Raw genomic sequence first — 25,005 nt, forward strand, 5'->3', positions numbered from 1 at the left:
CCTACACAGAAAACAGAATATGTACTTGTCAAAATAAAGTATTTTCGACACAAGTTTAATGTGGATTTAAAGAAATACTATGTGGTATTTTAGTAATACAAAATTGTAGTGTTCTTATACTTAAGAATAAAAAAAAAATACTATGTAATATGATTTAAGAAAGTCAGAAAGAACTATCCACATATATTTTGATCAGTGTCAACCTACACAGAGAAAAGGAATACTTGTCAAAATCAAGTATTTTCGACACGAGTTTAAGGTGGATTTTAAAAAATACTATGTGGTATTTTGGTAATACAAAATTATAGTATTCTTATACTTAAGTAAATCCAGTATATTTCAAAAATACTATGTGATATTTTTGTAATACAAAATTTTTGTATTCTTATTCTTAAGAATATCAAGTGAATTAAAAAAAAATACTTGGTGATATGATATACGAAAGGCAGAAAGAAGCATCCACATATATCTTGATCAGTGTCAACCTACACAGAAAACAGAATACTTGTTAAAATCAAGTATTTTCGACACAAGTTTAATGTGGACTTAAAAAAATACTATGTGGTATTTTGGTATTACAAAATTATAGTATTCTTATACTTAAGAATAACATAAAATACTATGTAATATGATATAAGAAAATCAGAACGAAGTTATATCTTGATCAGTGGAATACTTGTTAAAATAAACTATTTTCGACAAAATATTTTCAAAAAATACTGTGATATTTTGATAATACAAAATTCTAGTATTCTTAAACTTAAGAAAATCCAGTTGAGATAAAAAAAATACTACGTGGTATTGTAGTAATACAAAATTCTAGTATTCTTATACTTAAGAAAATCCAGTATAATATAGTTATCCATGATTTGTATAAGTTTTTTCTGTGTAGAATGCAGAAGACCAATTTTCCACTATAACACACTAACACTAATGATAAAACAATACTATTTGTATTTTATCATTTCAAAATGGTTAGCAGGTATTTCACAGTCGCTTTTAGGCTTGTTTGTTGTTATTTTGTTTATCAAACACACTCCATTTCCCATTCCTAATTTAAGCGTGTGCCGTTTGCCTAATTTCTTTTTGTGTTGTTGTATTGTTGGCAGTTTGCTTTAATTAGACACGTCAAGTTTTAGGTAAAAGTAAGTGTAGAATAACCTGAAAATAGGGTTTTTTTTGAGGTTGTTGTTGATAGTGGTCCGCTTTTGTTGTCGTCTTGTTGTTAATTGATTAGCATTGCTAAGAGACTCGCCCTGATAACGCAAACATCTTGTTTACAATCCATTTGGAAATCAAATTAGAAACGGTACTCCTCAGAGACAAACGAATCAAATGGGAACTACTGCAGAAGAATCTCAGCAATAGAAAGTCGTAAAAAACAATTCTAAATATGTGTGTGTGTATGTGTGTTATGTGCATATAAAACGCAAAGTTCGAATAATTTATTGATTCATGTCATTGTATGTTCTGGATTTCTCACTTCTATGATTGAGTAGGCGTAAACAGAATTTTCTAAAAATATTTAATATCGATATTACGATGACGATGATGATGATGATCGCTGCCCCCATTGTTATTTTTAGTTGTGGGATATTTATGAACATACATATATTTGGCTTCTATTTTGTGTATACAGATGAAATGAAATATCATTTTTCATTGAATTTATTGAACTCGTCTACATATTTACGTAGCACGTTTAGACAACAAGTAACAATCAACAAACAACAGACAGTAAGTATTACCACATAAGCTCAAGGCTATTGATAAGCAATGAATTTCATAAATAACAAATAGAGTCAAAGCTTATCTCAATCTACTCATAGCACATGTAACATCATGATGCCCCGACTTTTCATCCTTCATTATCACGAGCGACACGCACAATACTTTTTTTATTAACTAATAATCTGTGTGGCATATTGTTGCATAAAACAATTACTAAGAAGATAATACGCATTGTATAACTATCAATAGTATTAAACAAACAAAAAAAGCGCGTTATCTAAAAGAAAAAGCTATGAATATATCCCTAATAAATGATGGTTGATTTGGTTCTATTTTTATTACTGTGAATACACCATAATAATATAAGAGATGCTTTTTATTTGGGGTATTAATGAGTCATTTGTTTTCAGCATTATTGTTTGAATTCTTGCGAGTATCTAAGCACAAATATAAACAGCGCAAAGTGCTTAAATATAGTCATATGAATAGTTCACATTAACTTTCAACCAACAAATGTTCTGAAAAAGAATTCTTCACATTTTATATTTTTTCTTAAAATCAGTTCAATTCTGAAATATTTTCTTTAGTGTCATATTTGAACAGATTTTGTAGTGTACCTTGCAGTCTAATTAGAAGATTAATATTTTTTGTTATTATTTCGTTACGCTGTCAGATAACTTATACTAGATTAGATGATAAGAAAGTGCGCTTTTTTTGGGCTTGTCTTTGTGCAGAATATACTTAGTTACTAGATAACGAAAATAGTTGTTTTTTTTCGGCTTTTTCGGCATACTTTTATCAGGCCATTCTCAATGACCCACAACTTGTGCTAATTGCATTTGCTGTTGCTCAATGAAAGTAACGAACCTTATCTCGGGTTTTACTATCAAATAATTTCCGTGTTATGTCAACAAATCAATTCGCTCCCAGATCGAAAAGTGCGAGAAAGTTAAGACATATGTATATCTCAACAAAAATTTAACGACAAATAAAAACTTAACGACTCTTAAGGCCAATGTTGTTAATGGCCAGAACACATTAACATGTTCATGCGTATGCAAACTTTAAATTGTCAAGTTTCGCACAGAGCTGTTAAATTATGTTATTTAAGAGTGTAAACTGTTAACACGCTTGAAACACGCTCAATAAATAGATGTGTGTAACTTTGTTATACCAACCGAAAGTGTTGATAATGTATTTGATATGAGATTTCCACTATTGTCGTAATTGATAACGATTTACGATGCCTATTAATTGAAAAATGGCCGCAACTAACGATCAACGTTTTCTCCACTAACTGTTGGGCCACATTCGTGAAACTCTTCACGAAATTACAATAAAACCATTTGTCTGCAATGTCCGGCACAATTAGTCGTTGAATGCCGTTCGCCTCGTTTAATTGCCATAACAATTTAAAATGCAAATGTGAATTGTCTACCAATCACCGACTACAAATATTACGTATACGTAGCACGTAGCTGCATTGCAACGACGAATGCAGTCGACAATTCAAATTAGAGAGTACACTTCTTGCCTTTAAGCCAAGAATTCGAAAAGGATTGGCTGCAAGACAAAATTGTCACAAGAGTCAAGAAAAGAAAACCATACCTTAAATAAAACGTTGGCTTTGGTTATAGCTTCGATTAAGCCATCTGATTAATTAGTTAACAAAACGGTCACTTTCCTTAATTCGTATTTAATTGCTTTGCTTCAAATTTCTCGAATTTCCCATGCATCACACGTAGATTAGACACTTGCCCTTTCACTTTAAAATCTTTCGGGGCATGATGTCTACCTTGACTATGACCATTAGGTTTAAACTTGGCTGCATGACGTTAAATGCTAATGAATTTGATAGTTGTAATCGTCTGAAGCCCAAGCCAGCACGTCTCTGTGTTGAACCAGTTGAACTCATTTCGTTTCTCTAGAGCACACCAAATACCCATTATGCGACTAATAATAAATAATGAAAATAATTACAAGTCAAATTGTATAACGAAGCAAATGCGCGCGACTTAAGGTCAAGCAATTTTTCATGCAACACCTTGAGAAGCGGCTACCACAACCAACATGTGTATAATGTACATACATATGTGCACAGTGAGAAAACAAACCTATTCAAAAAGAAGCCTTATATAAAATGAAGCTTAAGGACTTCGCTTTAGGAAAATATTAAATTGAATCTAGAGAACATCAATCCATTGCTTATTATTAAGCTTAAGCCACCAAATTAATCAACAAAAATTTACCTTTAATACAAAACAAAAGTTAACTTTTACAAAATAAACTTTTAGGTACATCAACCCATTGCTTAAGTTACAAAATTGAATTTTGGAATTTAGGAAAAAATAAATAAATATAATCCTACACAAACAACGCTATATAAGAGATAATAGATTATTAATAATAATAGATTATTACTAATAAATTTACCAATCTTCGAAAATTCTATTAAAAACAAGTCAAAAACTGATCTTTAAAATCTAGAAAATTGTCCTAGATTACATTTCATTTTAATTTATAACTTAAGTTACAACATTGAATTTTAGAATTTAGGAAACTTCAATAAAACAAATAAATATGGTCCTATGTAGATAGCCCAATGTAAATATTCTCAATAACAAATAATAAGTAATACATAATAATAAATGTAGATAACTAATAAATGAAACTATCGAAATTTACCAAACTTCGAAAATTCTATTAAAACAAGTCAAAATTGTGATCTTTAAAAGTTAAGAACTTGTCCTAGATTACATTTCATTTTAATTTATAACTAAACGCATGCACTCATATCAAAAGTAGTAAACTTTTTCTCTCTGTGTATGGATACAAAACACACCTCGCAATGGGCAGTGGCAACAACTGATTTCAGCAATGCGGGTTTTATGTGCGTGGGCGGGGGGCAAATGGGGGGATATCTCTTCTGTGAAGGAAACCGGTTGTCCACTCCTCGGATCGGCCTGTCGTCGAGCCGACCACAAAAAAGCACTCACACACACACACACACCTCAGTGGCGAGTGATTTGTAATGAGCATGTATAATTGAAGTTGCCCCAAAGCAGCCATACACATTATACATTATACATTATACTATTATACTATACTATATGCGACTACTTTTATGACCCGCTCTGCCTTTCAAGAATACGCCGGTGGGTGCGCAATAATAACAAAAACAAAGCAACAGCTAGAGCGGGAACTATGCCGAAGTCATTTTAATTGAGCGAAAAATAATATTGGCTCTCTATATATAGTACAAATACACATATACATACATATATATTTCCAACTTTGCTTTCGAGTTGCACTGCGTGTTTATGGCGCATATACGAACGCGGAGGCGTGCGGAGATCGGTGGCAGAGGGAAGGGAGCAGGTGGCACGCGGCAAGCGTCAAGCGGCATGCGACTTGGCACGCGATGAGACCCTAAAGTTAAGAATAACAAATAGGCCAAAAAAAGCAGGAAAATCCCATAAACATACTCACAACGCTTTGTCAAAATCCAAACACACTTTTCACTTCAGCGACACAATGTGGAAGGGTAAGGAAATCGAAAGTGCAATACAATGTTGAGCATTGTTAATTTAGAACAAATTCTCTACATAAGCAATACTCTCTAGCAGACTGAAGTTTGTAGAGTGGGTCTATAAAAACTGTACCACAAATAAGTGGAAACAGATAATTACAAAATGTTCTTCAATTGATTTTTTAAGTAATTGAAAAAGAAAATAGAAAAATGCATTTCAATCAAAATAAAAATTTGCCTAATAATAAATATGTATGTTTGTTTTTTAAGTTAAACTAGTGTAATCTATAGGAAATATTCACTGTACACCAACATCGCATAGATCAACAATTAGTCAACACAAAAAAAAATAAGAATATGATATCACGAAAATCCAATCCTTATTGTATCGATGGCGTAGTCAAAAGCTTGACAAGTCAATGTCAACATCATTATCTATTATGATACGTTGCCGAAATTGTTAGAAGAGTGCAAAATAATGATGCAAAAGAGATGTTAATTTTATTTATTTAACAACCACACAAGACATCAACATATAGATACATATGTATGTATGTATAGGAATGTTTGTGCACACATAACAAAAACAATGCTATAAGAATGGCAATAACAAAGTGAAGAAGCAGTTTAATGCTGGCAGTGATCCAAGAAAGGAAAAGGCACGCCAGCTCACATACGTGTAGTCAGCAAGTGTGTGTGTGTGTGTGAGTAATTCAGGCAGTCATCCAGTCAGTTATTCATTCAGTCAGTCAGTCAGCTAGTCAGTTTGTTGCCAGCAGTTCGTGCCCAGTCAGTCACAATGTGCGGCAAATAAATCACATTAAAAATTAAACAGAGCAGAGAAGCGAGCAACGACAAGAACAACAACATAAAATAACAAAATGCAGGCAGAAGACACAAACACACCCACCCATACACACACACACTCTCAAGCACACAATACATTCAGTTTGAGGTAAATTGAAGCGCAGCTTTGACAGGCAAATTGAACGAACTGTAAAGCTCAGCGTCGTTGTTATTGTTGTCGATTTGCTTTCGCTGTGTTCTTCCTCCCTCTTAACGAAAGTGAGACGACTTTGTTGTGCTGCCCTATGTTATATGCTATACAAGCGCAATTTGCTTATGAAAGAGATGTTGTTGTTTGGTTTTGTATTCGTTGTTCGTACTTACATTGAGCTTCCAAATGATCATCTCCTCGAGAACAGTGTCCATGTTGCTGTGTGCTCCACTCAGTGCATAGTCCACGGGATTATCACATTTGCGCTTTTGCTGCTCTTCTTCATGGCGTTGTTGCTGTTTGCTGCGTCGACGTAATGACAACGATGACAATTGATGTTGTTGTTGTTGTTGTGTTTGTATTGCTGTTGTTGGTGTCGTATGATTGGTTGACTCGTCGAATATTTGCAGCAATTCCATGTCGCGTTTGCAACAACAACGACACACACGTGGCATTTCCGTAAGCTCGCTTACTCCTCCGCCACCTTCTCCTCCTCCTCCTTCACCTGCTACTTCGTTCTTTGTCTTTGTCATCGTCACCTTTGCTAATTGATCAGCATCTGTAGACATTTGTTGCAATTTCTGATTGCTGCTGTTGGCACTCATTTTTGTATATTTGTTGTTGACTTTTGAAATTATTTGATTTACTTTTTATAGATTCTTCTTTCACTTGTGTGCACTCTTTCTCACTCGCACTCACTCACATTCACTCTGAATGACGACGGCGTGCTCTGCTTTCTTTATTTCTCTCTCGCTCGATCTTTTTTGATCGCGCGCGCTCTCACGATCGTTGTTGCCTTTCTTTTAGGCTTTTGTTTTGTTGTTCTGCTGGCGTAACGCGCTTTCGTTTTAACCACGACGACGAAGAATACCTAAAAAAAAAAACGCACAAAATCGGGTGTAAAAAGACAATTCATATGCAAAAAGGCGACATTTTTGAAAGCAACAGAAAAAAAGAAAAACAGAAGAATTCTGATAAGAGTGCGTGTGTGTGCTTCAGCCGGGACAAGTTAACGCAGCTTTAGTAGGCCAACGGCCGAAAGCTGAAGTCTTTGCTTTTAAGTCTTCTGGAGTTTATTTAGGCCGTCGCACTCTTCTCGAGGACAGCTCAATTGGCTGCACCATAGCTTTTGGCAAAGCTCAGGTCAAGTGGCATGTGGCAAGTATTGCAAGCACGCTTGCAACTGCAACACAATAACGACAACGCAAAACAATTGGCCTTTCTTCCCTATTTAAATAAACGACACACGAACACACACATACACCTAAATTTAACACGCACACGGGCGACAATCAAAATTGATGCAAGAATAGTAATAATAAAAAAAGAAATAAATAAAAATCACAACGCACACAAACATAAATTCAGCAGGCTAAATTGAAGGCAACAGAAATTTTCATTTCTTCACACAGCACGAATTCAATTTATTTCTTATTTCGCGGTATTTGTTGCTTGCTGAGCGACAGCGACACTAAGTAGACTGCACGCGACGCGTTTAACTTTCATACTGAGAAGAAATCCAACTAGACTCAAATCAAAACCACAAGTTCTCTCTCTCTCAACAATTTCTTGCTCTCGCAACCACATGCCAGTGTGAGAGGGAAAGAGCGTGCAAGAGAGCAAGTGCTTGCTGGTTGATTTGGAGAGAGCAACACATCAAGTGGCTATAAAAATTTCACTGAAAATGCCGATTTAAAATTGCAGTCTATGCAAAATAAGTGCAAATCATGCAAAAAAAGGAGGCAACGTGCCAAGTTTAACATGCTCCCCTTGCAACGCAATGCATGCAAAAAAAGTAGTAGTTTCGGTTTTTTTTTGCAAACTCAACGAGTTGTGCATCGCTCAGCAAGCAAAAACAAAAATGTGTGTGCTTTGCGCTCTGTTTTTGTTGGGCTCCGCTTTGGTATTTATTTTCTTAGGCTCTGTGAATCGCTCGCTCTTTCTCTCGTTCGCTTACAAGGGGAACCGTTAGGACAAGGAGAAGGAGGACTACAAAATACTTGTGACAGGGTGTGTCTTTGAATTTTTTGCTTAATAAAGAACAAGCAATTCGAATTCTAATAGCTATTCATTTTACCGTTGTCTTGCAATTACTCACATTTTACGTGCATTTGTGTTCGTTATCGACGCCACCGCCTTAGCGGCGGCGTGCGAATAATTTACGTCGATGCAACCGAAGTTGCTGTTTTATATGCTCCCTGGCAACGATTAAGTAATGATACACTTGTCCTAACCACTAGAAACTAACAAAGTTATCGCGTTTAATATTAATAAAGATTCAAATACGTTTAATTGCTAACTACTACGAGAAAAAAAGTTTGACTAGGTCGACATTGACGAATGGCAGTGTGAAGAAATGAAAAACAACAACACTAATACGTCAGAAGCAGTGTGACCATACAGAGAGTATTGAAAAATATTCTTTTTAATTGCCACCGTATCTCATTTCCTTCGGAATATACTGTTATATTTCGAAAAAGCGTAAATAACGCGGCGTCGTTAAAAAAATATTATTATTGGTTAAAAATGTTAAGGGCATAATAAATGTAATCATGCTAAAAATAAATTATTTAATAATTAATGTTACATTTTGGATCTCACTTCCTTCGGAATATACTGTTATATTTCGAAAAAGCGTATATAACGCCGCGTCGTTTAAAAAATATTATTATTGCTTAAAAATATTAAGGGCATAATAAAAGTAATCATGCTAAAAATAAATTACTTAATAATTAATGTTACATTTTGAGCCATACTTTACAAAATAATAGTAATGCACAATTGAAAAAAGGGTTGTCACTTTTAACCAGGGACTCCGCACTTTTTCGGTAGCTACTTGGTATGTACCTTGGTACCAATAAAATACTTTTCTGCAACAGCTGTTTTGGTGCATGTGTGTGTGGGTTAGTGTACGTTTACTGAAAATAAGAGAAATGCGCTTGGAACAATTTTAAGATGTCCACACAAAATAGTGCTAAGGTTATAAATCAAAAAGAATATTTAAAGAAATATCTGTCTGGCGATAAGAAGGGCAAGAACAAAAAGAAACACAAAAAGCACAAAAAGACGCATCAGACCAAAGTAAAAATAATCGACGACGACGCACACGATTCCAACAATGAGGAAATGGATGAAGATTTGTTATTTGGCGGCGAAGATGCACCACAAATTGTTGGCGAATACATCGAGGAAAACCCTGATGCTGTGCGCAGTAAGTGGCGCAATATTGCCGTCAAGGAGCCGAAATCCGAGTCAGACACCGAAACAAATCCCAACGAAAGAAAACCAACCACAAGCGAAGATGATTTATGGGGTCGCAAGGCGTCGACAATCAAAATCAAAGAGGAACGTTCACCACCCGCCATTAGAATTAAGGAGGAGCGTCGCAGCATCAGCCCAAGGGATCGGAGCCCACTAGCCATTCGCATTAAGCAAGAGAAACGCAGCAGTTCCCGTGAACAAGGTCAGAGTCCAGCGAGAAGAATTCCGAAGTCGCCACTACGGCAGCGGCGTAATTCTGATCAAAGTCCGCCAAGACGTCAAAGGAATGAGCATCAGTCTGGAGCAAGAAAACGAACTAATGCTGATTCAAGTTCGCCAAGAAGACGTTTGGATGCGGAACAGGATCAATCTCCTGTGCGCAAAAGACGCAACTCGGATCAAAGTCCGCCAAAGAGACGTAGAGATGTGGATCAAAGTCCACCCAGGCGTCAAAAATATGCGGATCAATCTCCACCTAGGCGACGAAATGCTGCGGATCAATCTTCACCTAGGCGGCAACGTGCAGCTGACCAAAGTCCGCCTCGTCGACGACGAGACTCAGATCAAAGTCCACCCAGGCGTCGTCGGGAGGCAGATCAATCTCCACCCAGGCGACGTCGCGACTCCGATCAAAGCCCGCCAAGACGTAAACAAGGCGCTGATCAATCGCCTCCTCGCCGCAGACGTGACTCAAATCATTCCCCGCCTCGTCGTCGCCGTAGTTCCGATCAAAGCCCACCAAGACGTCGCCATGGAGGAAACCAAAGTCCACCCAGGCGACGCAGGGAAACAGATAACAGCCCGCCCAGGAGACGTCGCTCCAACAGCAGAGATCGTTCTCCTAGACGACACAGTCGCGATCAATCTCCAGCCAGGCGAATTAAAAAGGAACAGCGCACAAATAGTCGTTGGGGCAAGGAGAAGTCGCCATCGATGTCGCCGCCGCCCACTCATAAACCCAAAACGCAAACGCAGCACACGCTGGATGGCAAGAAGGCGGGATTGCAAAATGCTCAGTCGTTAAAGCAGGAAACGGAGCAACGACGCCGCGAAGAGCACGAGAGATTCGAGCAAATGTCAAGCGAGGTGTCCGGACGCAATGCCGAGGTGCAGATTCGCAGTACGGGGCGGCGAGGAAGACGAGCACGCGACGCTGCTGCCGAGGATCCGGCTGAGCTGAAGCGCAAGGAGGCGCATGAACAAAAGAAAAAAGAGCTTTACGATCGCTGGGGCAAAGGACTCAAGCAGCTAGAGGAGCAACAGGAGCGACACGCAGAGATGGCACACGAGGCGGCCATGCCGGTGGCCCGCTATGCCAACGACGAAGATCTGGATCGGCACTTGCGGGAACAGGAGCATGCAGATGATCCAATGTTGGCGTATATGCAAGCGAAACGCAAGAAACAGGAGCAGCTGTCGAATAAACCCGTAATGCCTGTTTATGCCGGCAGTTATCCGGAGAATCGCTTTGGCATACGACCGGGATATCGTTGGGATGGCGTCGATCGTTCCAATGGCTATGAGCAGCGCTGGTTTGACAAGCAGAACGAGCGACGAGCTGTGCAGGATGAAGCGTACAAATATAGCGTAGAGGATATGTAAATTTGCATTTCAAATTTAGATTCAAATACATATTTTTTATAAAAACAAAACCGATTTGTTATCGATAATTTAGAGTCGTTGTGCAGCACTGAAGCGACGCAGGTATTTGCGCGCGCGCCAAATGCAACCCTGTGTGTAGAATAGCAGCGTAAAAGCGAATGGTAAATAGTTTTCAACGACACCTGCATGCTGCTTTGTGATTGCCTTTTAAAAACTTGAAACTCGTCGCATACAAAAGAGACAAAAGAAATTTCATATTGTAAAATTTAATAATTTAACTGTGTTTCTAATATCGCACAATTTGCAGCTGGGTAAGCGTTGATTAAATAACTAAATTGAAATGCATATTTTGTGCTGTGTAAGAATTTCTTTGTTTTGTATACATATGTATGTAATGTAAGTAAAGGCTGCTTTATTTATATCGTTGTTGTTGGTGAACAGAATAAAGCGTAACAATTTGGTGTCAAAACAAGAGTGTACACATGCATGTATGTGTGTGTGCGTGTGTAGTAGTGCCCCGCCTCCGCTTATTAGCATAAAAGCGTTCGCCATAAACGCAAACAATAAAAAATAATAACAACAAAAACGTGTTATTGCCAGCATTTTTTTGTACACAAGCGACTTTGGTTGCATTGTCACCACTATTTTGTTGTTGTTGCTGTTGTGGTTGTATTTGGAGGTGTTGCTCGGATTGTTGCTTTTGTTGTTTGTTGCTTCTATTGCAACCTTCACCATGGCAACAGAGTCGGTCAGTCAGCCGTTGCAAACCTGTTTCGCGTTGTTGCAGCTGTAAAGTAGTTGTTATTGTTGTTGCTCTTGCTGTCTTATGCTACACATTTTTTTGTTGCACAAATTGGCGCGAAAATGTTTTCTGCTGCAAAATGTATGCCAGCCAAATGATTGTATATGTATGCACATTCATGTGTTTGTGTGCGAGCTGCATGATGCGAGCTTACTTATCTATTACTTGCGCTCTCACTCCTTGCTTTTTCTCTCTTCCTCTCTCGTGAACACATTGACAGCGTGACACACTTCCGCTTAAGAAATTCATTCATGGCACGACGCCCTCCCGCTTAAAGTGCATGTTTTCGCATTGCTATAAGAAATTTTAATATCACTTGTACATTCGGTACATTTCTACAAGCTAAGGTACATTTCTTGCAAGTGGGTACTTTTTAGCGGGTACTTATTACCAAATGGTTTAAAACTTTTCAAATGCTAGTAATAAGTGTAGATTTCATTACCAATATTTCAGAGCACTATTTAAATAATAAGTATCTTTATATAATAAATGATGCTCACTTTGGTTAATATTACAAAGTAGGAGTGTAATTTGACTTTTTCTATTTAAACAAATGGATGTTCTTAAAGATAGATAATGTAAGAAACAGAATCTACTATTATAAATATTTAAGGGAAACTTTGGTTCCTTTTTTGTATATGGTATTTGATGTGCAACCAAATTACACATCATTTTGCATTAAAAATATATATTTAAGAATTGGTCAAAATGAATATGCTTTATAATTAAGATTTAAGAACTTTGCTTTATTTTGGAATTAAAAGTTAATGAAAACTATTCCTTCTATTCAAATCTTTGTTTTGAGCTTTTATTTACTATATAGTCAAGTAGGAAATGATGAACCAAACACTTAGGTATGCGTGTATATATTCAAATATACTAGAACTTTAAAAATGTAGCATTTCGAAATCGGTGATTCGGAATATCAACAAAAATTAGTCCTACCAGTTTTGGTACAAAAGTGAATGTACCAAAAAAACGAAGTGGTACAAAGTTCCAAATGTGGACAATCGCGGTAGTGCCCTGAATTCCTTGAAAAGCGAACACATACGATATTCCACTCCTAGATTACAGAGTACAACTAAATGAAGCATTCACATGCATGATCTTTGGCAGTGAAGGCATCTGCTTCTCATTATTATTATTGCTGTTGTTGCTTTAAAGGGACGCCATTTTGCAAGCTCTGATCGTTTTGCACGTGGCCGCCAAAAAGCTTGCTGCTCCGCAGGTCCAAACATCCCCAGCAAACGGCGTGTACACGTGTGTGCGTGTGTGTAATTGTGATTTATGCTTTCGTGTTACGTTTCGTTAGCTCACCTTCGTGCTAAGGCTAAAGCTTAACCTTAAACCTCAACCCTTGTCCTTCTGTACTGTGGTACTTTTGGTACTTACTTCAATGTCTTCTCACTTGCCTTGCCCTGGTGGCTGTTGGCGTTTTTAGGGTGCTTCCAGAGACCCAGTGACATTGTAATGAAAATTAGAGAATTTACACGCATCTCACGCTGAGTGTGTGCGTTGTGCACCCCTAACATGCTTCTAGCCCTTCGGGGGTATGTTACGATTCAACAAATGCTAAGCGGAGTTCTTTCAACTTTCGCTTTTTTTTAAGCGTTTTAGAATTCCTTTACAGCAGCGTATTCAAATGTCTATTGTTACTCATAGTTTTCTACGGAATTTCAATTCTTTTTTTTATTCCTTTGGCGAATTTACCACCATGACTCATTGAAGGGTTGAATTTATAGCTGGAGTATAGGAAAATCTTAGTTTTATACTGAAATTGTGTAAATAGTAATATAATTGATGAACTTTGATTTTTCTCTAAATACACCTCGCAAATTAAAATGCCATCCATCGACTTCCCATGGCGTCTAGGAAATAAAAGAAAATTTTCCAATTGCCGCCCGACAGTTTTTCTGTTATAGAACAATGGCAAGAAGGAAAAGCGCCCCGGAAAGAAACTACTTCCATGTGCGGTTCAAGAAAAACAAAAAAAAAACATTGGAACCAGTTCTGCTAATTTGTGCACACGTGCAAATCTCTACGTAACCGTAAGAAGACAATGGGCTAAAAATACAAAGGAAATTCAGCTGTAACCGATGGTTCAATGGTCAAAGGGGGAGAGGCGGTGCTAGGATCAAAATGCAGCTAGCCAGTGACACTGCAAATTAATTTAATTTGTGTTGAAAAATTCGTCAAGTTTTCCATTTATTATAACAGTAATTGGATCGACTTTTCGAATGAAAGCTGAAATTTCAAATTTTCTTGAAATTCCATTCTTCTTGGAAAGTATAAAATATTTCTTCACACATTTTATTAGGATAAACATATTTGTATTTCAAAACTCAATCTTCCCAAGAATTTTATTAGGCAATACAAGATTTTTTCTTCAAAAAAGTATAGATAACCTTACCCAAACCTTCTATTAAGAAAAATAAAACATATTATCTTGTAATGGAATGTTTAGACATTGTAATTTGCAATAAAGTTTTAATTTGAGATTTGTGATTGTCTAATAAATCGAGTTGCATAAGTTTTTCAATAAAAAGGGGAACTTCTTATATCTTTGATTTTAAGGAAACCATATTTACATTTAAAATCACTTGCTCCTTAAGTATTAAAGCAATAAATTTTTGAGTGAAAGCAATTTGCTTAAGGTTTTCATTTGTGCACCGTAAAATCGATTAACAAATTCTATAGATCGACTTGAAAAGAATCTTTGAAATTATGCTGGGAGTTTTTACCACATGCAGTTCCTGGATGCAATTCACCCCTTAAAGATAACGCTACAATTTTCGTGGGCAAATCTATTTCAATTATTATTAAAATTTACTATTTACATTTCTATTGAAATGAATTGGGTGAGGAGAATAGAATCAAAAGAAAATATCCTAAGTACTTAACGTAACTCGTGAAAAGCTGGGAAAACATAAATGTAACCTTAAAGGACTAAAGATCGCGACAGTTGAGAAGGAGCGTGATCGACAGTTAGATTCCCTGTAATCTGCTTTGGTATAGGAAACGTTCATTCAAACTCTAGCTCAAATAGAGAACTTATTACACCCTTAATAGTAGAAATGCACGGTATACCAAGATAAGATAGGGTTGCTTAGTCTTTATTGTCTTTGTCTTTTTCTGGATCTCAGCGAGAAAACCTTGTTTCACTCCAGCACGGATTTGGACGTTCCTCCTCTGTCTTCCAGTCAGACAAAAGTTAAAGTTTTTATGCTCGCTGCTTTTGTTCCGCAAACTGGAATTGGAATTAGCATGAAGCGTACACATACCGATAGAATAATAATAATCCCATAGATGGTCCCATCCCGGCAGTAAATAGGGCAGCGGGTTACCTCGTATCCATTGTTCGAATCCAGGCCAAGAAAAATCGCGAATAAATGGAACCGAACGTTGATCTAGTGGATGAACTGGGAAGACAAGAAAAATATGAACTCATCTTGAATAGTAGAAACAGTCTAATATTACAAAAACAACTTCAGTTAAGATTTCCTAAACTTGTTATATTATTTTATTAAAAATTCCTTGTTAAGTTTTAATTAGTTTAGAACTAGTTTTAGTTTTCACTAATTATTAGTTGTATTAGGTGATCTAACTGGTTAATAATGCTATTTTTGAGTTAATCTACTGTGGTATTTGTAGCTTAAACTTCGAATCTATCGAATCTTTCCCAACTCCCCCAAAATACAACGCAGCAGGAAAAACCCATAGAAATTGCAAGCCTTACTGTACTTTGCCAATAGTCTGAATGACTCCAGCAGAAGTGAGTAATAAATTTAGTTGTAAAGTTGTAAAAGAGGCAGCACAATGGCAGAGAGTTGTGAGCGTCCTGTTGCCAAGCTCATGCGCTCACTCACAGGACATAACACAGGACATAGAATATCGCCGCAAGCGCTTTCCACCCCGCGTAGTTTGGTGGGCAAACACGTAAGTTAAATCGATGAAAATAAAAGGCAAGACAAAGATTTCGCGATGCCATTCAAGAAAACGAGTCTTTAGATTGGGGTGAGTTTGTCTTTCGAGGGTTTCCCTTCTCATTCATACCAGTTATTAATAGGTTAAATGGGGTATATCAAGCTGGTGTCTGTCGAAGATGTGTGCAACAGGCTAAAGAAAGTGTTCAATTCCCATAGCATGTATATGTATATCTAAGTATTATTTATAAGAATAAACTTTTGAGCCATGTTAGATACTTCTCTGTATGTATGTTAGAATCATAAAGATTTTAGGAACCAAAACTTTATGAAACTCACGAAAAGTAAGCGTCTATATTCATAAAATATATAGATTTAAATATTCTTGAAAAGTTCCACTTTTCGGGAAACTTAGTCCCATATTTGTATGGTATAGTTATAAAGATTTTAAGAACTACTTAGCCCTAAGGCGAAACAATGAAATCCTATGAAGGATGTTTTAAATTTTGGTATTTCGTCTTTTCAATTTGGTACTCAAGTTATATATAACTAAGATACGTTTATTTTTCAATGGTTATTTCAGAATATATTTACAATTTCATTATTAACTTGATCATTTCATTCATTTTTGAGTAGCTATATGATAATATATTTACAATTGCATTATTAACTTGGCAGTTAAACAACAAATAATTTTACGGAGTAAAAATAAAGTGTACAACAATTTTTATCGGGTATCTGCCAGTCGAGCACTCTAATAGACTTTTTCTGATTCTTTTTCGGTCTTGTGTATTTTCTATTATCTCGCGTCTTGCGCCAGTCTCAGACCAACTGGTTGACTGGCTCTCTGGCTTGTGCTGCTTGATGTCAGAGGTAGTGGTGGTGATGGTGATGGTGGTGGCTTTTGTTCCAATCGGCAATCCGCCCCGCCGCCAACATCCAACATTAAACAGGAGAGCATCCTGCGAGTCTGAGACTCTCTAAGCATTCCGTCGCTACACACTGACACAGTTATCGAGTGCAATTCAGACAGGTCGGTTGTGTCGGCTCCGTTCGTTCGCGTCGCGTATTCCTCCGGTTGTTTTGTTGTTTAGGGGTTTTAGGGTAGTAGTGTTTCGCTATATGACGTGTTATTATTATTGTTCAATCCTTAGATAGTTGTTATTCAAGCATCTTTCGCATCAAAAATCCTTATTCTTAAACTTTTGTGTTAAATTCGCTTCGCATCGTTTGCTTTCTGTAATCGCATTTCGTCGGTTCCTTTTTTTTCCTTCTTGGGTAAGTTGAAGTGAAATGCTCCATTTTTCGATCTGAGCTGACATTAACGCTCTAAATGAGATCCATTAATTACTCAGCCAGATAATTCTTGTACGCGTATATGTAAATAGACATAGGCCGATTGTCTGCGCTTTGTTGCAACTGCAGACACAGAGAACGCGATACGATTCTATATCTATCTGTATAGCATATATTTGTGTGTGTTGCATGCAGTTCTCTTTGTGTCCCCTTGGATTTGTTATATTTCAACAACTTCCGCATTGTCAAACATACTATGTATAAAAAAATAAAATAAAACATACTGTAGTCGGCGGGTGTTGTCGACAACGATGTCGTCTGCAATCAATGAACCGCACCGCCCAAGTTTTATACTCGCCTCGCCACAATTGCAATTGCGATTACCATGTGAGAAGAATCGACTATGAGATACCCATTAAATTGAGTTATACCGATTTCGTTATTCCATTACTAGTAATTTTTTGAAAATAGCTTTAAAAACTAATTTATAATGTATTTCTATCCTAATTTACTTTATTTGTTTCTTTTAGGCGACAATTTGGTCATCCTTAGCATTGTCGATAATATGAAATTTGAGCTACTCATAACTAAAAAGGTAAGAACTTATCTTAACAAATAACACTATTGGAAATTCTAACAAAATAATTCTAAATAAATTAAACATATTCGTAGTTATATCAAGCATAATAACCAAATATAGGAGAAAATGAAATTGAGTTTAAAATGAAAGTGAATAAAATTAAGTAAATTCAATATTAAATATATGATAAAGCAGGGTATTAACAGTCTCAACCTATCTGATCGTCTTGAGAAATTCAAAATTTCTATGCCAATTGAATTGTATATATAAAAATACTTAAATACTCTTTGTTCCGGAGACTATACAATATTTCAATTAAAATGGCTAGCTTTAATATTCTATAAACTATACAAATTATGTGGAAATTGCAAGAATTTATATTTTCTGTCAGCTTTCAGTTTATCTTATCTAGTCGCCTACATATAAAAAAAAAAAATACTGCAATCTTGACTATTTCAATGTATGATTGCACTTGACTATCTGTAAAATAGAAATAAAATACAAATACTATGAAATTTCATGATAAAATAGGAAAATGCTTCGTCAAGCGGATGACGATGCATATCTGTCACAATATTGATATTTCTAAATAACAATTATGTCTTATCTATCGAAGAATTGCAAGCATCCGCCGTTCTTTGCGATTCTCAAACGCCCACCAAGTGCAGATTTTTCACATGAAACATGCGTTGGCTCTATATTTAAAATAGCCATGGAAATTTTCTTTGCCAAATTGTCACTACGAGTATGTCGCCCACATTGTCATTCACTTTGTCTTTCGCACATTTTGGCTTAATTTAATTTCCTTAGATGATTCAAATTGAACTTTGTTTAGCAGCTAAAATGTCTTTCTATTATATGCGTTGACGCTATGACGTGCGATCTTTGTATGTGATAATAGATAAAGCACAATGTACGATATAGAATGCTATATATTGTTGTATGTATTTATCTGTCTGTAGAGTGAAGAAACTACTTCAAAAAGAGTAGCAAACTGACCCTGAACTTGAACTGAACTTGGTGCTGTGGAAAAGCCAACGGCTTGAGGTCTACACATATTATACATATGTCTGTTTGGGTCTATTATTCGTCTACGATGTGAACACTGAAAACGCTTAGTTGTTGAAAATTGTATTTGTTTGTGTGTGTGTTGAGTTGTTATTGTGTTTTATCAGAGAGCTTTGGCTATAATTGGTGTGTGCGGTGCTTTGGGGCCAATGAACGTTAAGCACACGAATCAGCAGAAAAACAACACAAGAAATCAACACAAATATGGCCATATTGTTGTTTATTTATTTATTTGAATTCGCTGAATCAATCACATGAAAAGTGCATGTGAGTCGTGGAGCATTTTCTGACATTATTCCGATAAATTAATATTCCAGTTCAATTTTACTATCATTCGATGTTGATGATGAACTGTTTTGCTCTTTTTAAAAATTATCTTTCATACTGAATAAACAATTTATACAACATATTTACATTATTTAATATACTTCATTTTTATATAGAAGCTTAAAAATGTGTTCTATGCCTTAGAAATTTAAACTTCCGCCTAAGCTTTTCATATTATATTTCCCAGAAAAAATTCTCTTCCATCCTTACATACTGAATTTACCTGTCAGAAAATTAAAACAAATTGTGTTCTTCCCCAACTGCTTTGTTAATAAGTACAAACAAGCATTAAAATATGTAGAATAGAGTGTGAAAGTTTTCAATGTTGTTTCGCACCCTCTTGGCCCCCAAAGTGCCACCCCTTTTTTTGCGAATCTTCATTTAATAAACATAAACAAATCGATACGCGTCACAACAACGCCAACATGCTGTATATACAAAGGATATACTATATACCTTATATATACATATACTTTTTCGATGTACACATTCGCCGGCTGCCCCCATAAAAAAGATGTGTTGGGGGTGTGTTGGGGGTTGCTGTGGAGATTTGGCTGCCATGTTGAAAAGTTACGACGCAGAATTCCCTTGAAATCCTTAAACAAACGAACAGTTGCTCTCTCGCTCACTGTCTATCTCTCGCTCGTGCTCTCTCTTTCCCTCTGCCCCCATAGCACTGTGGCATGCTCTCGCATAATAAAACCCACGCTACTACGAAGTGCGTCTCTACAACCCCAAGGCCAAATGCCACAGCGACCATAACACCATAGCCTCCGCTCTCCTCCCACCCCTTGATGTCCTTGCAAGTCTGCGGTCGCATTTTTGTTGTGCTTCTGCACATTCATAACAAAAACAATTTGGAAAATAATGTGACGAAGTTTTTGTAATATACTCAGCTCCAACAGAATCTAAAAATAGTTTTCTGTTATTTATGTTGTGACTGCACTTGTATTTGTGTTGTCACATTTCACCAATTGCGTACTTATTTATCGATACACTAATCGATATACATACGTATATTAATGCCAATCGAATTGGCAGCCGGCTTTTTTTGCTAATGCTGTGGGTTTCAAAAGCTTTGCATTTAATTAAATTGAACATGGAATACACAAGTAACTCGACGAAAACCACAACGACGACGCCCAAAAAAGGCAGGAGGCGTGGCGATGCCTAAATGTAGGCAACAACAACAGATGCTTTGCACTGCCTTGAACTCGAAGACGCGACGAAAGGAAAGTGAAAGTGGAATGTGGGATGGATGTGAATTTGTATGGAAAGAGAAGTAAGAAAACCGGTGTTCTCGTCACTCTGTTCACACCCACGCAGCAGGCAGCGAAAGCTCTAAAGCGCCTTCAACGTGGGCGTTGCTGTAAATACTTGAAGGATACCGGCGCCCACGTCCTTGACAATCATTTATCCTTGGTGTGGGCGAGCGTGTGACATCCTTGGCACTTCTATATGTATACAGGAACCGACTATTCCCGATGTTTCGAGGTTCTCCCGAACATTTGCGAGTATTTACTTGATACACGCCTGCTCCTGTCGTGTTGTGTTCCTTATTTTTATTTTTATTTTATTTATTTGTTGTATTTTGTTTTGCTGTGGCGCACTTTGCCATTCCAAGGACATGTCTGTGATTTTCTCTCTCAGCAAATTTTCCGTGCGTCAGTTCGATTGCCATCAAAACCTTCATCACCGCTGAATTTTTCCAGTGAAGTGGGCGACGAATTCTTTCATTATCAACATGACTGCAATTTGAGCTAAACGAAATTAGGTAACCTAAACATATGAATCGTGTTAGCCTTAGATAAATGAATGAATCACATTTCAAATTGAATAGCTTTCGATCAGCACATTTTGCAAATATATGTATGTATATGTAACTATGCAAACACGGCTATCTAATATATTATATTACACCTTTAATATGTCATATTGCATCATTTTATGTCAAATTTGCAAACTAATTGAAATAACGCTCGCGTTCAATTCATAAACACATACAAAAAGTCTGTGCACATTTACTATTGTTGTGTGCATTCCAATTTATTTATTTATATTTCTGTCTTTTTTGTGCTTTTTATAAACAAACCAATAAAGAATTGAAAAACGCAACGTCAGCAGGCAGCGAAAATGCATCGCTTATAAACGCGCGCGTTTTCGATGCTTGCACCTTTTGCTTTATTTCTTTCTTTCATTCGTATAAATAAAAACATGTCGATGGATTATATATACATAGTATATTTTTGCAATGTGCAACTAGTTTTAATTTTTGCGAAAATCAAAACACAAATCAAAGTGCCAGACAATTTCATAACAACAATTTGCATGAAAAAAGAACAAACAATAGCAAAACAAATAACAATGTGGCAAAGAAAATGAAAACAAGAAACCGAGAGTAAAGATGACTGACTATGAAATAGTGTGACCGCAGCAACTTAAGGCGCTCTTAAATCCCAATCGTTATATTTGATTCGTTAGTACCTTCCACGTTCAAAAATTGAAGATTCCCTCCTGACTCTTAGCACTAAGCTATCGTACCCTTCCCTTCTAATTTATTTCTAACGGGTATAACAATGATAGTGCGCAAAGAAAATGAAAACAAGCTGACTGGTCCCGAAGTAAACAACAAAGGTGACGTCAAAAAACGGGTGGGCAGCGACACACGCACACATGTGAATGTGTATGTGAGTGAGACTAGAGAGAACTAGAAAGAGCAAGAGCGGAAGCTTTGTAAATGAATTTATTTATTAATCAAATTGGGAATAAAACATAAACAGTCCATCTCGCAAAGTGAGCAACAAATGCGAAAGCCACAAAACAAAACAACAACAAACGTCGACTGTACCATGATACAATTATACAAGGTAGTCCCGTCGTCAAAAAGCTGTCCGTAATCGACACAGTACATAAGTGCGAGTGAAACGACTGCGCCTTGTGAGTGCGAAAGAATCGACAGTAGAGCTTTGTGATTAACCCTTCAATGGCGCATAGGGTTTAATTGTTCCACTATATTAAAAACAGTTGAAATGTTTTTTATAATTTAATTTTTAATAGTTTGGAATTGGATAGTTATCGTTGTTTTTGTTTTTGATTACCAATTATTTAGTTCAGGTTCTTAATTCTATCATAAAGTTCATATTTATATATAATATAATTGCAATCTGACATTTTTGTCTTGCACAAGGGTTAATATTTAGGGAAAAAATCGTCCGCATACAACCTTTCGCTTCAACAAGCACGAGCGCACTGAGCGATAACACTCTGTAGCAGTGTTGCCAGTTTAGCAATTTAGTTGCTAGATCTAGCAACTTTTCAAAATATTTGCAACTTTTTTTTTGAAAATGCTATTAGCTACAAATCTAGCAACTTTTTATTTTTTGTTAGCTATTTTAGCAATTTTACATTTATATTTTACTTAAAGCCTTTTTATTTTGTATTTTTGCCATTCACTGAAAAGTTGCAATTAATAGTTCACTATGAAATCGATATTTTTATTTAACTGAATGCTAGAGTATATGTATTCTTAATCAGTGTCAACAGCCGAGACGATCTAGCCATGTCCGTCTGTCTGTCTGACCGTCTGTCCGTATGAAACACTGGATCTCATAGACTATAAGATAGATAGAGCTTTAATTTTTTTCGACAGCATTTGTTGCCACACCCACTTCCGCCCTCCCAAATCAATAAAATCGAATAAAAAGCGTAATTTTAAAGCTGCGAATTTTGGTTAAGACAATAATAACAATAGTGATTCCTGAAAAGTTGGTTGCGATCATATAAGAATTGTGGAAGTTATTAAAGAAATATTTTTGTATGACCAAAAACGCCTACTTACTAGGGGTCTTAGTGGCTTTGGCTGACAATCTGATATACTGAGCTGCCTATGGTATATTTTGAATGTGGTACTATATCGTTATACCAAATATACAATTTGGTACATTTTTAGAATGTTGTAGAATTTTCGGAATATTTTGAAAATAAAACCCCAATTTTTTGCTTTTATTCAAAAGAGGGTAGAGGGTATCTCACAGTCAAGCACACTCGACTGTAGCTTTTTTACTTGTTTTATTATTATTTGTTTTAAATTAAATGAAGATAACAAAAGTATATAAACAACATTTATAAAGTTAGTTTGGAATTTAAATATTTTTAATATAAATAAAACAAATTAAAAATTATTTTTATATATTTATATAAACAGGTATGGGCTACATAAGCATGGGAAATGTTGTTGTTGTATGTACTTCTCTATGAGTACTTACTAAAATGAAAAGTACTCGGATATTTTTGTAATAGGTGTTAACACAAGAAGATACGAAATTTTATTTATTTTAATTATTTTATTTCTAATTTCAATATTTTATTCCTACATTAATATAAAATGAATATAATCTATCAAAACTAACCTTGAAAAGATTTAGCAACTTTTTTGGCAATTTTTTTATAATTTTTAGCAATTTTTAGCAACTTTTTTTCTCAAATCTAGCAACTTTTACTCCGAAGAATCTGGCAACACTGCTCTGTAGCCGAACGAAAAAGCGTACGACGGGACTACCTTGTATAATTGTATCATGGACTGTACCATAGCAGCGACTCTTTCGTTCTATCCCACTTCCACTCGCGCCATGCCCCCCAGCGCCGGTAATTCATGAAACCACACAGTATGCGTGTGTGTGTGGGTGAGCGACATGCGCCGTTTCTACTGCTCTCTTTCTATCTCTCTCTGGAAATGCTGCGCCTGCACAGCTGAACAATCAAAACCATGATACAATAACACAAGGTAGTCTCGTCGTGTGCCTTTTCGTTCGGTTTCGAGCCGTTATCGCTCAGTGCGCTCGTGCTTGTTGAAGGGAAAGGTTGTATGCGGACGATCTTTTCTCTAAATATTAACCCTTGCGCAAGGCAAAAATGTCAGATTGCAATTATATTATATATATATTTGAACTTTATGATAGAATTAAAAACCTGAACAAAACAATTAGTAATCAAAAACAAAAATAACGATTACTATCAATTTCTAAACTGTAAAAAATTAAATTATAAAAACATTTCAACTCTTCTTAATACAGTGGAACAATTAAACCATATGCGCCATTTAAGGGTTAATCACAAAGCTCTACTGTCGATTCTTTCGCACTCACTAGGCGTAGTCGTTTCACTCGCACTTATGTATGGTATAGATAACGGATAGCTTTTGCCGACGAGACTACCTTGTGTTATTGTATCATGATTGTATCATGCTCTTGAGTCGAAAAACGAATGCGTACTGACGAAAGCTTTTGCCGACGAGACTACCTTCTATAATTGTATCATGATACAATTATACAAGGTCATGATACAATAACACAAGGTAGTCTCGTCGTGTGCCTTTTCGTTCGGCTTCGAGCCGTTATCGCTCAGTGCGCTCGTGCTTGTTGAAGGGAAAGGTTGTATGCGGACGATCTTTTCTCTAAATATTAACCCTTGCGCAAGGCAAAAATGTCAGATTGCAATTATATTATATATATATTTGAACTTTATGATAGAATTAAAAACCTGAACAAAACAATTAGTAATCAAAAACAAAAATAACGATTACTATCAATTTCTAAACTGTAAAAAATTAAATTATAAAAACATTTCAACTCTTTTTAATACAGTGGAACAATTAAACCATATGCGCCATTTAAGGGTTAATCACAAAGCTCTACTGTCGATTCTTTCGCACTCACTAGGCGCAGTCGTTTCACTCGCACTTATGTATGGTATAGATAACGGATAGCTTTTGCCGACGAGACTACCTTGTGTTATTGTATCATGATCAAAACAAAATCAGCCAGCAGCGCGGAAGCTTTCTCTTGTGCTGTTGCTTGCTTCGCGTCTTTTTGTCGCTGAGCTTTTCAAAAC

At 36.3% G+C, this 25,005-nt stretch overlaps 3 protein-coding genes across 7 annotated transcripts in view; 2 read left to right on the forward strand and 1 right to left on the reverse strand.

The window, feature by feature from the left end:
* Positions 1 to 8,616, reverse strand: part of LOC133839392 (probable serine/threonine-protein kinase yakA) — a 32,406-nt gene extending 23,790 nt beyond the window's left edge. Inside the window, exons 1-2 of one of the 5 annotated variants that reach the window (XM_062270903.1) lie at positions 8,356 to 8,616; positions 6,431 to 7,128 (exon numbers count right to left, since the gene is read on the reverse strand). In XM_062270903.1, coding sequence (XP_062126887.1) covers positions 6,431 to 6,862 — 432 coding nt within the window. In that variant the 5' untranslated portion in view covers positions 6,863 to 7,128; positions 8,356 to 8,616. Of the gene's footprint in view, positions 1 to 6,430; positions 7,129 to 7,609; positions 7,747 to 8,355 lie in introns of those variants that run through there. The other 4 variants (XM_062270907.1, XM_062270906.1, XM_062270905.1 and 1 more) reach the window with 4 other exon arrangements.
* Positions 8,617 to 9,036: 420 nt separating this feature from the next.
* On the forward strand, positions 9,037 to 11,170 carry LOC133838671 (BUD13 homolog). Its single transcript, XM_062269840.1, has one exon. The coding sequence runs from the start codon at positions 9,213 to 9,215 to the stop codon at positions 11,118 to 11,120; it is 1,908 nt and encodes a 635-aa protein (XP_062125824.1). The 5' UTR covers positions 9,037 to 9,212; the 3' UTR covers positions 11,121 to 11,170.
* A 130-nt stretch (positions 11,171 to 11,300) lies between these two features.
* The window catches only part of LOC133838670 (protein CREBRF homolog), a 30,181-nt gene continuing 16,476 nt past the window's right edge, over positions 11,301 to 25,005 (forward strand). Inside the window, exons 1-2 of the mRNA XM_062269839.1 lie at positions 11,301 to 11,431; positions 17,672 to 17,736. The gene's annotated coding sequence lies outside the window, so the exon portion shown is untranslated. The remainder of the gene's footprint in view (positions 11,432 to 17,671; positions 17,737 to 25,005) is intronic.

Source organism: Drosophila sulfurigaster, chromosome 2R, assembly GCF_023558435.1.
Source record: "Drosophila sulfurigaster albostrigata strain 15112-1811.04 chromosome 2R, ASM2355843v2, whole genome shotgun sequence".
NCBI classification, from domain to species: Eukaryota; Metazoa; Arthropoda; class Insecta; order Diptera; family Drosophilidae; genus Drosophila; species Drosophila sulfurigaster.